The sequence below is a fragment of the Ostrinia furnacalis genome, unplaced genomic scaffold (assembly GCF_004193835.3).
Source record: "Ostrinia furnacalis isolate ACB-3 unplaced genomic scaffold, ASM419383v2 OfSCF3056, whole genome shotgun sequence".
Taxonomy (NCBI): Eukaryota; Metazoa; Arthropoda; class Insecta; order Lepidoptera; family Crambidae; genus Ostrinia; species Ostrinia furnacalis.
This window is the reverse complement of record NW_021133295.1, coordinates 953052-967573: the sequence shown is the minus strand read 5'-3', so window position 1 is coordinate 967573 and position 14522 is coordinate 953052. Positions and strand designations below refer to the sequence as shown.

Genomic DNA, 14522 nt, shown 5'->3' with positions numbered 1-14522 from the left:
GGCAGGTACAGATGCGATTAGGAGAGGGCGGCGGGAAACTAACAAACTGTATTTACGTGATTTTAGATCAATTTAACATTGGATTTTCTTACCAATAACAATGGTAAGAAAATCCATTGGGCGTGAAAAAAACGCCCTTATATGAACTTGCGAAAAATATGTTTACGTCAATCATTTTAGCTACTTAACCCCCAGTTTCTGATTGACATTTTAAGCTTGGTAATGCTCATTCTATAAGAACTTACGCCTATTTTCGTTTTAAAATTGTTTCGAACTAAACTCTTCACGAAGTAAAACACTACGGAACCCTAAAGAGCACTCTCAGGCTAAGAATCTCAATTCAGAAACAGGGTATAAGTCATATTTTTCAAATTCAAATACTTTTTTGCTATTCCACACGTTTATCGCCATGAGAGTCATCGTAAAATATTTGCAGAAGCTTTAGGAAATATTAACTTTTGATCGTACCCAGCCTATAGAAATGACATTCTCACATCACATTATATTCACCTTATCATGTATGAAAAGGGTAGTGATTACGAGCCGGAAAATTAGGTCTCGAGCGAAACCTCATTTGCGGCGCCTAACGAGTACCTAACGAGCGAGCGGCCAGCTGAGGGCTAGCCATCCTTGATGCTTGTGGTATTTTTAGTCTGGACCAATCTGATATCACCTCTATGTATAGGTAGAAGTCAGCCGTTGTCCCTATTTCCAGTAGTTTTGTCTAATTGTGTTACTAGAACGACTGGATTTTTTACCCTAACTCGTGGAACCCTAACTGGTCCAATTAGACCGTGATTGATTTCTATTGTGACTCGATTCGCTATAGTCCATTCAGCGTAAGATGGTGATTATGACTGTTCTATTTAGTGAGGCGCTTCTTATAAACCTAATCGATATTTTTTAGAATCGAGAATATTTTCTATAGAAATCTAATCGCCTTATTTCTTTGATTTTTAATCCTGATCAAAATTATATCTAAGAATTTGAACTATCTGGAAATGGAATAAACGTGAATATTCTTAGTGGTACAAAATAAATCACAAAGAATTAAATATATGCATTTTTTCAATAAAACATCAAAATAACAATAACAATCAATACGTGGAGAAATCGCATAAAACAAAACCGTCATCAAAGGCAAACGCTCACGTACTGACTTAGCTTTGACCTGCCTGAGATAATAATCGTGATTCGATGGAAAGATGACCACCATACCGATTACTGATTTATTTCGATTGTTTATGTCCCATCCCTATGAGCAAAAGTTCCGACTAACGCAGAAGCATATCTTTTAATATTTTTTCTCAATTTTTTCTAAATAATAATCATCAACAGCCCTTTACAGTCCACTGCTGGACTATGAGCCTCCTCCACTATAGTGGAGGGTTTTGCCATAATCTCCACGCTAGGCAGGCGGGTTGGAGATCGCAGTTTAAAAGATTGATGTTTTTCAGAGAGCGCTGCTGCCCATTCTCTGTTTGATGTGTAGTCCCTAAGTCGCCTCTTAGTCTAAATAATAAACTAATAAATAATTAGAAATTCTTGTTTAGGTCAATTAAGAAAGATTAGTGATTGATATTTTGGAAGGATGAAAACACACAAAAGTAATTGTTTTTTACAACTCAATATTTTTATTCGTAGAAAATTATAAATCATAAAACAAAACGTTTTATCTGTCAAAATCACCATCATAAGTTGAATGAACTATAGTAAGTACTAATAGGTATTTTTAACCACTAACATAGTCAATGAAACTGAAATAAATATTAAATACAACTTAAATACATACTTGTATTAAATACTTAAAAAAAGTACAAAATGTGAAAATAGAAAAAAACCAATTGAACATCGAATAAGTAAACATATCGAGCGCTCATTTGTTTATCCAAGCTGTTTAACTTGCGTTTCCGTGTTTGTAATGTCAAATTTGATTTCTGACGTTTATCGTATGTTATCTCTGGTATAAAAACATTACGTCACAATATAATAGTGATGTGAACTAGGCTGCCTATCTCCGTTCAGTCAGGAGCGATTAGCGCGATGGTTATTGGGCGGAAAATTAAGCTCGAAGCTATAAACCACTCACGCTTCGCTCGTAACATAACGCGAATATGCGGTTGAATGGAATTAGTGCGTAGCTAATGTTTAGGTTTATTGTCTGTTTAATGCCTAGAGCTGTTTGCAACACATTTGGAAAACTACGAGTTTATAACCAATCAAGATTAGGCTACTAGTTCTGATTCTTGAAATTAACATGCATAATAAATATAATGTAACCAAAGAAAAGTGACAAGTTAGTCTGTTTTATTGGTGCTGATTTTACATTACATTTTCTGTCAAATTGATATATGGCGAAAAATTTGCCCTATGCTTATGATTTACTTAATTTTTAATTGTTACTTTTTATTTTTGTGCGGATTTACTTAAAGGATAGAGATTTTACTCTTAATGATTTTGACGTAATATTAGTATCAAAGCGGTAATAAGATGTCATTTGAAAGTGCATAATGCAGCTCTCATCGTATTCAAATGACATCAGAGTCTGTAAATAAATATCTAATCATCATTGTTGACAGTAATCTCTATAAATATTTTGTGTCTCATTCAGTAGGTAAATGTTGTCCGTGATGAAACCATACCTATCTAAAAGTCATTTTTATAGATTGTTGTATTTAAAATGTGGCATTTTTACTAGTTTGTGTCCATATATTTATTAATATGAGCATACACCAGAAACAGAATTAATTACCTTAAAAACTTATATTAAAATAGTAAGACACGGGTCTTAACGCGACGTTTATTAATGAGTTACATTATGTACTCACGGCTTGACGTTTCGGCTGCGATGCTCTACTATCGTTCACCACAACTTGCCTCTCTGTAAAAATATATTTTACAATCTGCATACTAACAGAATAAACACGTATAAAGCAACGTGTATAAGCGTATAATCGTGTATACACGAAGCTATCCGTATATAGCTGAATGACCCCTTTGATGTAATGCGTTTACGGCACACCGTAGCAGGGGTATCTTTTAACCGTCTATTTTTACTGCCCGATAAAAAAGGTTAGTAGAAGGTATTTTAAAATTTCCTTACAGTGAAAGCAAGCTACATGAAATTTTCATTAAAAACAAAACGGCTCTAAGTATCGAAAAAAATCGTAACATGTTGATAAAAAAGCTCTCGTAAAAGCTTATATTAAATTCAATTTTATACGAGCCTTATTACTAGTTTTTTGCCGCAATTGAAAAGCTCAATCAAACACATTTTGCTTGTTTCTTGTGGATATTTTTTTGAATTTATAGTTTTAATATTATCTATGGGTTTGAATAATCGTTTATAATCACGCGAACCGTATATTGAACAAATCATATTATGTAATTAGGCTTATTATGTACTTGTTTTTAAATACGTGTAGTATCATTGGATTGTAATTACGATTACCTATAAGCCCATGCATGTTATTTTTAATTAATTTAAAACTTGGCTGTTTACAGTGACTTTCCACTTTATTTTTCTATCGCTCATCAATGAATACCAAGATGGCGGCACCAAAAATAAATGAAAACAGGTGGCCAATGTTACAAAAGCCTCTATAAAAGTCGTAACTGTGATTTTTGTACAGCCATCAGATTATACGAGCGTGAAGTAGGTAATAGAATGGAGGTTAACTATTATGGGCCAGAAAATAATATCCTACTCATAAACAAATAACTTTTGATAGGCATGTTTGCATGGTTAGTAAATTCTTCGTCGGTAGTGAGTGATGTTAGTTATGCCTCATTGTATGAAAAGTCCTACTATTCACTATATCAACTTTGTTTTCATGTACTTCTTACCATTTTATGACGGCTGAAGTACCTTCTGTGCCCTCCACTCTGCCCGGTGAAGCTGGAAAAGCTCCTAAAGTGACCAGCGCGCGTCTCTGCAAGGAAATAAAATCATCAATATGGGATTTGCTTAATTTAAAATATTGAGTAACACTCAAACTTCACCATTTCAATTGAATTACGACCAACAAAACCATAGAATAATAAATCAAAAGGACTGTAAAGTATATTCTAGTACTCGTAAACTCTGAATGACCAATCTTAACTGTTAGCTGCAATTTATTCTTCTTGGTATTACCATTTCTCATTTCTAACGAGCCTGAACTTTATGGGATTCATAATCGATACTAATAAATCGATTATATCATTATCTGATTCCAGTTACGACGAAATAAAGTCCGTAATAATCGACCACGTGAATATAATATTTTTTCTAAACAAGGCTTTTTACATTGGGTTTATCATGACAATGATAGCGAATTTTCTTTGCATGGCCTGCGATTCCTGCTAACAATTAATGTGGCTTTTAGTAGTTAGATTTGTAGAATGCAGTGATAAAACTAATGTCTTACCTACACTCATAGTAATACCAAACAGGCTCATGCACTCTATGCGCCCAACTTTGGTTACCATTCAAATCTTTTGAAATTACTACTCCGCGCTTTTCTTTACCTACCTAAGAACATAAATACCAAACCTACTTGCAGAACTTGTGTTCAAGATTCCCTGTCAAAGTGAATACCTTACATCAAACTCCGTATTAATTTCCTAGCATGGCGTCGGAAACTTCGTATGTGCCTTTGTTGCGTCAGGCAACATCTGAACAGACCTAGTTCAGTTTCCTTTAGCTTTGTTCTATTTGCGGTCTGATTGGAGTATTAACGGGTAAACAGAAAATATAGGGCGGGTTTCAGATGCGCGGATACGATAAAACATGTGGGAGGGACGCCATCTTTGAAATGAGTTTTGAATCGGATGAAAACTGTCTACGTTGTTAGAAAATATTGAGGAATGGTTTTCTGTTTATTTACACATGTCTTTGTGAAATTGGAGCAATTTAAATAGGTCGTTGTCAACTTGTTAATTAGTTGATTGCATTAGCAACCCTCGCATGCGATTGGGGTGGAGTTCGTTTTTAATTTGAATACAATTTTTAGTAGAGGAATTAGTAGGCCGAACGTTTTAAAAATATTCAAAAAAAGTGTAAAGTAATTTTGTAAACAAAACACGCACAGATAAGAATATTACCTACCTATAATAGAAGACCTTATTGAAAGCTTAAAACAATGAAAATATGTCTGCGATACAAGCTTTCTTGCTTAGTGCAGAGACCGCCAGAATAAATTGTACAATGTGACATCTTTTAGAAATAAATACATTTTTACTTTTTACTTTTACTTTTACTTAGGCTAAATAAATGTGATATAGGAATAAGGTTAACCTGCTTATTGAAAATACATTTATTTGTTTTCTACACCAGAGTAGGACAATCGACATTACCACACCTCGGCCATTAGCAGGGACGTGTGTTTATGTTATGGTGAACCGTATGGTTTTACTGAAATACATTCAACATCTTTCCTTCACGGTTGACCTACTTTTTCTTATTGTTTTCTCATAACACAAACTCTTTAATGATCCGGCATTCTTAAAGAATTTGCCATAAAATGACTGAGAAACTGGTAGCGTCATAACTACGTATAGTGTTAGTCGTTAAAATAACTATGACATACGTCGCCGTTGTTCATATTATAGTCAGACAACAAAAAATACGCTCTATTAAGACACTTTTTTATCTACTTTCTAGTTAGACTTAATAATTACGCGTGGACCCTGTTTTACCTCCTTATTGATGGAGTTTCATAAAATCCGTTCTTAACGAATGTCTTCACCCTTTATGGAACCTATCTGCCAAATTTCAAGATTGTAGGTGTTATAGTTTCCGAGATTTCACGATTAATAAGTGTTTTTCGCTTTTAAAAATATATGTAAGATAATACTCGTAGTTTTGAAATTCATTTATTGTAATTTCTAGTTCTCTTTACTTTTACGGCAACTGCAGGTTTATTATTATTCAATGCTTACGGGTGATTTATTTTCGTAGACGTATTTATAAACGAGAACTTAGGCGTATTACGATACTCAACTAATTGGATTCGCCTGACGTAACTTCCGCGACGGAAACACAATGAAAAAACATACTTACTCGTAGTTCCAAATGAAGGTAGTTATGGTGTAAGTCACAAAAAGCTGAGCTTTTTATTATTGTTAATACCTCTGATTATAAAGGTTTAATATACTGCCTCCATGGTCCAGTAATTACAGAGCGGGCTTTCTTCTTTACTCCGAAGTCTGAAGTCGTGGATTCGATACACTTGAGGGACACACATAATATAATGTATGTATGAAATTCTGAGCTTTAACACTAATGGTGCCATTCTAGACGCCTATGATGTTAAGACTCTTAAGTTATAACCCATTATTATAAAATGGGAATTTTTTTATGAAGACGGACGAATAGCCAATTATGATTTCTGTGTACATCTCTGGACTCATAAACCAATTATGATAGACTCAGGAAGTACCAAAAATCATAAAAAAGAGCAATCAATTGGCACGTATGGAAACCTTTTTCCTGGGATTAGGTAACAAACCTGAAAAATCGAATGCTGAAACTCCCGGCCTTCAAAAATTAAATACTCATTGAAACATCCGTTAATTGTGGTGATTAATTAATGAAAACAGACGTCAATTTCAGACATCGCGGCTGTTGTTTAATTAACACGATCTGCCGGATTCGCAAGGCCAGGATTTGTTTGCGGTAGCTTAAACTTAATCAAGCTTTGTCAAAGGGTAATAATTTTCCAATTTTCTAACAAGATAAATCATATTAGACAGTTATTTAATGTATTATATTCAATTACAGCCATAACTACCTATTAGATACTAGCTTTGTAAGGACTATCGGCTATCGCACGTGCGTTCCCCTTTCAATAACCGAGATAAAAATTTCCCAGTCTTAATTTAACTCTACTTTTGCCAAATTTAACTAAAATCGGAGCCCGATATTCAGTTTGCAGAAAATGTATGTTTATTTAGATAATAAAGTAGCTATACGAGTAAGTACCAAAGTTTGAATGGAATAAGTAACCATGCCTTTAATGCGATGTAATATTTAAAGTAATTACTAAACACCAAACAAGTATTTAGTTACAGGTGATGATTGACTAAGAAATGCTAATTTATTGCAAACTAAAAGCTGAAAACACATTAACCATCCTTAAGTTTAACTTTAACAACGATATTGGCAGCCGCGTGCATCTTTTGTTTTAAATTCACAAAGATCGCATTTCAGCGATGATGGATGTCAGTTTGCATTCAACCAGTCAGCGCAAATGCTGTATTATATTGCACGTCGAGTCAGTGACCCGATGCCCCCATTCAGTTGAATCGATTGTTGTCCTCACTACAGTAGTTAAGTTGTTGCTTGCCAGTTACCAATTAGCAGGAAAACTTTTAAAGTAGATGCAATTTTCTTTTGTTTAGCCTTTTCAGAATTGTGTACTTAGTGGAATTGATCAACTTCAGTAATCGCTTGTTGTAATGTGTATATAGAACTCAATTGATGTTTCTATTTAGGCTTTTTTTGTACAAAGTTTGAGATTAAAATTGGCATACCCATTGTAGAGCCTACGTACTTACTGTCTTGGGTAACTTGCCTACCTGCACTTTACATATTGTTTATTGGATTGTTCAGCAAGTTTTCTCAATGAAATATACGAGTATTAACAAATAATGGCTGATATAAACCAAAGATTGCTTCCACATGGCGCTCCAACTTTCAAGAAAAAAAAATGGTGACTACATTGTACGAGTATGGTCCTCTTTTTACTCTCAATGCATCTGTGACAGTGAATCGGCCAGTTATGGGCAGGCTACCCACATAGAGCCGGACGGGAGAGCTAGTATTTTCTCCTCCCCATAATAAATACGTTTCACTTTGCAAAAAACGTTCTGCTTCCAGTGGCTTTCCGGAGTAAGGCGAACTTGGAATAAATTCCCATAGCTGGACAACTGACTGGTAACCTCAATTTTACGGAGTAATATCCAAAGAAGGGAAATTTAAGCTTTAAATCTAGATCATAGAGGTTACTGTAGCATAATTGCATGGCAAGGGAAAGTGCAAATGTTTTTTTATAGGCTAATTACTATTCAAAACATAAATATTAACATAAATCATGTAGATTTTCCTTTAAATTTCTATTTCTTGACAAGCATCCGGAGCAACAACACTGATGTTGATAAATACCGTTTCCTTAGATTTCCCTATAATTTTAAAAAATCCATATAATTGGTCTTAACAGTTCTTTTTTAATGTTAAATACCTATTAACCTTGGCTTGGATCGCCATTTAAAAACTTAAGAAATTACAAGAGCAACTTGTTCTCCAAAACATTTTAACGTTCTACAAAACAACCTTTCCACAACATTAAATACTACCCGCCGCAAAACCAGTGGTATACATACATTAAAGTAAAGAGCACATCAAACTATACATTTTCGTTGTTAAATAGTCTCTATTACAACTGCATAAGACCCCACAGTGATAAGCTTGATGTGCCGTCTGTGTTCTCCATACAAAAGCAAGGCTCGTGAATCTTTCCAAGTGGGTCAAGGCCATTAAGAATTGATACCGCTCGGGCTTCTCAAAACAATAAGCGCACCTGGATTCGTTTTGGGGAATCAGGTAAGGCCTTAATTTGGTAATAAACAAAGGTTACACAAATTTTCGCAAGATTAGAGGAAGGGAAATCTTTTAATGTTGGTACGTGCTTGTAGGCATGTAAGTTTTCTTTCTTCTTCCTCTTACGAGTATCTATCTCGATTATGAGATTCTTTTATTAGAAAAGTAAAATTATTTTATCAAAAGTTCTGAAATAAATATGAACATTTTTAATTACCTACAACTTAGGATTTAAAACAAAAACACTCCATTTGCTCATTGAATCTCCAAAATGTTATCTGTATTCAATGAAAATACACAGAGAAACAAAGAATATTGAGCTTTTCGAATATTCTGCAGAACCTAATGCAGAACCTTAAGTAAGTCACATTTTTTCCACCACTTACCTCTAGCATTATTGGATTCCTCTGTGTTCCTAAAATTGAGTGAGTGAATATTCGTATCTTGATTTTGTGTCAATCCGTTTTGTAACGTTATTTCTCTGAAAGCTACGGAACGCGGGCGCGGATTTGTACAGCCAATCGGATAAAATCTAATATTTGTTTCTACGGCTGTTTTCCTCGCAATTTGCTTCAATTTACGAACCAGCTTTTAGTTGTATCTAGGTATTTATGGGAAGGAATTGTGTGTGCAAAGTCCTTGCTTATAATCCTACATTATCAACCTATTGCCAACCTACGAGTACATAGTTCTACATGTACATACGAGTACCTACGAATAACATGAAAAAAAGTATCATTCATTCTCACAGCCCTCACAGAAAATAACGCAAGTTTTAAAAGCTCATGGTTAGGTTAGTAAGTTGGGTTCCTAAAATAATAATGTTTTACTGTTACTCAAATGTGAGAATGAATACACTAGGACTTCGATGGAACGTAGATGTTAAGCTAATTAACTGACTTCATCGATATCAAAATCTAGGAATATTAAACATTATTTTCAATATTTTTGAAGCTCATCGAAGTTTATTGAATACAACATTTTTCATATGGCATTAGGAGCTTTCTTCGTAGTTAGTTACTTTTGTAGATATCATCAACATTGGCGTTTCTACAGTCTGTTAGCGAGAACTCGTTTGGCAGCCGCCTCGCTATTCGCTATTGACATTGACGGCTGCGCCGGAGTCATTCAATGCAAACACCATCTACGAATGCCAATATCGTCCTAGAATGTGTCTGATAAAAGAAAGGGGGGCAATAGCACACACATATTGTTTGTTTTATTACTTAGACAATCCCTATCTAGCTTTAGAATCGCGATTATTTATCTGACAGCTTTGACTAAACGTCCACCACAGATGATTTTGGTCTATCATAGATATAGCCTATGTCAATTAGGAATACAATAAAAGGAGGAGGAGTAAAGTCGTTAAATCCGGAAGGTAGGTATTAATTGAAAAAAAAAAAAAAAAAACTGCTACTAGGCATAATTTTTTCAATATGGTGGCGCCCGCAGCGACGATAAGAGGTCGCAAAGTTGAAATTGGTAAAAAGCACATCGAAATCTATACTATAGATACCAATTTTCATTACTTCCGGAAAACTTTCCAAGTAAAACTACCAAATGAGTGGACTATTACTAGAGGTGGGTGTTGTAAAAACTATATTAGACAAAAACAGCTAGTTTATGGATACAAAATAATAATAAATAAATAAATAATAAATAAATATATCCTTGGACATTTTACACTGCGCCTCTAGTCCCAAACTAAGCAAAGCTTGTACTATGGGTACTAGACGACGGGATAAACATACTTAAATACTTTTTTTTTTGTAAATACATACATATTATACATAGAAAACACCCAGACCCGTCACAGAAATTAAAATTCATCATTTCAATTTCTGCCCGGCCGGGAATCGAACCCGGGGCCTCTCGGCATAGTAGTCCGTTCTGAACCACTACACCAAACGGCCGACGTGACGAAATGACAAAAAATTTGTGAATGTGGAATGCCAAATAATCAAGTATCTAGTAGTAGCTGTTTGGTTCGTATTTGTATTTTATGGGCTTGCGTCATTTCGGTCGGAAATCCTTGGGGGTCCATTCAACCTTTGTTATGTCATGCCACACACGTCCTTTCTAGGTGCCATATATGAACACCCCTATTTGGGACCACTGCCTTACTGACAAGGGACTCTATTATTTTCATATCGGTATTGGCTGCGGTCGCATGACGTGTGTTGCGGCGTATTTTTGGTCAGAACAAATTGGGTTTGGGTTTTCCTGGTTGTTTGGATGACGGCACATCAAGCTAAATATGAGTACATCGTAACCATATAGTTTTAATTTAATATGCCCTTTGCATCATAGATCAGTAGACTGAAAACTCTCCTGCCATTGCCTTTTGATTTTACTGCTACGGATCCCACTCACTCACTTAGGTAGAGTTTATAACCTGGCATAGAGCGAATCCCCGATTTCCCTCTGATAAATTAGAGAGGGTCATGCTCTTGCAATAGAAACTAAATGACCTAATGAAGATGATGATGAAACATTAAAGGATTAATTTTTATATCTCCAGGTGCGCGTTCGCGAGTTCTACATCGCGATGCAGCGTTGCCCCTACATCCACGAGATGAAGGAGCGACTGCTGGGCGCGCCGGTGGAAGGAGCTGACCCGCGGCCGTCGGACCCGCGAGAGGTGCCCGACCCACGAGACGGGCCGTATCTACGAGACGGGCCATACCCAAGAGAACCACTGCGCGACCTCGCGGATTCGCAGGTCGGCACTATCGTCAAAGTAAGAATCATTTGTCATTGCGTTTTTGAATATTTGGACTTGTTTCACCTCAGTTTGTAGAGATAAAGCTCGCCAATAAAGAATGTACCTATTTGGAGATCTAAAATTATATTATAGGCTTTAGAGACTAATGCATCAACCTAATAAATGAATGTGAATGAGAGAAGAAATATTGCACATTATCAGTAAAATTTTGTACCTAGTAAACCTTTGGCAATTACCCTGTATTGTGGCATTCTTTGACATTATTATGTAGTTCTTTGTGTAATTAAATATACGAGTTAACTTAGAAAAGATTAGTAAGAGAGAAAAATATTACCAAACTGGTATTTTCCTGTAAAGTATACATAATGTAGAGGTGAAACAGTCCTATTTTTTGACTGTCAGAATAATGACTATGTATTGTAATCTATTTTTAGTCTGAGGCATTGACCCCGACACCAGGATTGAAGTCCTGGGTGAGAGTTTGCTAGATATAGATTTTCCATCGTAATTCTGCATTTTCCATATCCCTTAAGTTTTGTAAGATGCACTTCACGGAACATTCTAGAGCTTGAGGTAGATGTGCAATGAATAGATTTGATGTATTAGAGATAGACTAGTAGACTTACTTATTTAGATTTTATGACTCAAATTTTTGTCGTACTATGTGTTAGTGTTTTAATTTTTCGTGAACAGACATTGCTAGGTGGAGCTTCGCTTTCGAAAGTTTTATTATTATAATGATATCCACTATAATCACTGGCTTGACTGACCCTGCAAAACTTATCTTCCTTCCTTGCATGTACAAAACTTTGTTTGATAAGTTAAGTCAGTAATATGCCATTTTACCTGCAAGATGATTGGAAGATTCTTTGTACCTGTTGCAAATGTCAAATTACTGACTAATTATAAAAGTCTTCAAAATTTCATTGATTCAATTCGATCCAATCGCATCACGTAGATTGGACAACGTAAATGGAATTTAATTTCGATGTACTGCTAGAAAGAACTGTTTATTAGTATTATTATATTCGCTAATCTCATTCTGCAGCTCAACATCATATATCTGAAAGGCTCTCTTCAATTTAACTATCGAGGCTCCAGCTTTTGCACGTCTAGTGATGTCTGTTTGTCGATATTTCTTGCTCGAAATTACAATAACATTTGGTATTCCAGCTGAATTCCGACGGGTATGGGTCGCATACGTCGCCGGCGCGCGCGCCGCTCGTCACGGACGAGTGCGATGCGCCGGCCGACGAGATGGACGCCCTGAGTCCCACCGATGCGGTGCTGAGGTACCGGGCTTGCTGCCAACCTGACACGACCCCTAAGAACGCCAAGTAAGTGTCACTGATGATACAAAACCGTCTAGTGTAGCACTAGTGTAACATTGGGTAGTTCATTTTAGACGCATTATTTTGACTAACAGGTAAAATACTAAACGTGTTTTGGTATTTTGGATGCTGTATTTAAAAGTCGGAGAGGTATCGTTGTTTTTATTTACTGATCTGAGATTTCAAAATCGAATCGTTGAGTTCAAGGTCTTGTCTCGTTTAATGTAATTATGTAGACTTTATATTAAAACCTAAAAAATATTTATGGTTTTTACAGTTAGTTGCCTAAAGATTAAAATATACCGTAAAAACACAGTTTTGTAGACTTGTTGATATGAGTAACTGTCCTCTCTATAGGTTGTCCGGAAGAGATCGCTTCATAGCGATAAGACCGCCTAATTGTACCTTATGAGTTCCTTTTCTTTCTGTTTCTTTTTATGTGGTGTACAATAAAGAGTATTTATTATTATTATTATTATATGCTAGGTATTGCTAATACCGTTAGTTGAATAATTTGACTATTTTAATGATGCGTTCAGAAATACTATGTCTCCTACAAAACGGTTCCAGTAGTAGTACATGAATAAATGTACGAGATGGAATCGAGATCCGTCAATGAATTATTTATTCCTCTCTGAACCCTCAATAAATCAAAGTAAAGGAAACAAACGGGAAGCTATTTTTTGTTTTATGTATGTGCATGAAATCAAAATTTTCATTAAACTTTATTGAGAATGTTAATTTCCGAATTCATATTTATGAATGTCAGTTAACTTTAATTCATCTTAAGTGATGTGCTATCCTCCACATTCATCGAAATAATGTTTGAAAAATAATTAATCATGTCAGATTTCATATTAACGCCCGTATTTACAAACATTACTATGAAGTCTCACAGTGCGTGTGGAGGTGGACGCACAGGGTGACACACGTACCAATCACAAAGCTCTATTCAATGCTGTGCGTTCCATTTGCTGCTTCACTTAAACAAGCATCGTTTGTGAATATGGGCGTTAGTATGTTACAAAAGTCACCAAGCTAAATAACGGTAGAAGTCTCTACATCCTAATCTATCTATCTATCTATCTATCTATCTATCTATCTATCTATCTATATAAATAAAAATGAATTGATGTTCGTTAGTCTGATTAAAACTCGAGAACGGCTGGGCCGATTGAGCTGATTTTGGTTTTAAAATGATTGTCGTAGTCCAGGGTAGGTCTAAACGGTGAGCAAATACGCGCGCGATATTGTTTTTCTGTGACAGACAAAATTCCACGCAGGCGAAGCCGCGGGCGGAAAGCTAGTACCTAATAATGCTATTACTAAGATTAGTGCAAATACATCGTATATTATTTCTTTCATGAATTTCATTCTCCAGTTTCCTAGTTTTAATGCATTACAAAACGGCCTACTTACCAACTTAACAATATAAATCTGTCGCGTATGCCATAAAGCTAGGACGAACAATTTAAAAATAAATAAAGGGGAGGAAGCTGTAATCAAAGCATTTCCACGTCGCATGGATGGACAATGGATTAAACGGTTCCGTCTAAATATGGACATGTAGGGTTCCGAAAAAGGTATCGATAGTTAAAAATCGACACGACGTGTGTTGAAAATCAATTTTTACATTATTTTTATGTTGTATTCTATGTCAAGATGATTAATTTAGCATTAGTTAGAGTTTTCTTACTTTGGTAGTGACAGAAAAATGCATCTCTTTCACCCGTATTAGTGAATAAATCAATTGTTTGTATATTTTTATTTAAGTCTACTACTTTTGCTTTGCAGGTAATTTGTAAGGTCTCGGTCTCTATTTCCAAAGCAGTGTGGACTCGGTAGCTTTTCGACTAACCTAAATACAAAATTATTATAAATC

General features: G+C 35.4%; 1 protein-coding gene across 10 annotated transcripts in view; it reads left to right on the top strand.

Moving 5' to 3' along the window:
- LOC114357142 (proton channel OtopLc) overlaps positions 1-14522 on the top strand; it is a 35503-nt gene that overhangs the window by 9111 nt on the left and 11870 nt on the right. For 9 of the 10 annotated variants that reach the window (XM_028310636.1, XM_028310635.1, XM_028310631.1 and 6 more), the window contains exons 2-3: positions 11106-11324; positions 12483-12646. In XM_028310636.1, the coding sequence (XP_028166437.1) occupies positions 11133-11324; positions 12483-12646 (356 nt within the window). In that variant the 5' untranslated portion in view covers positions 11106-11132. Of the gene's footprint in view, positions 1-11105; positions 11325-12482; positions 12647-14522 lie in introns of those variants that run through there. The other variant, XM_028310634.1, reaches the window with a different exon arrangement.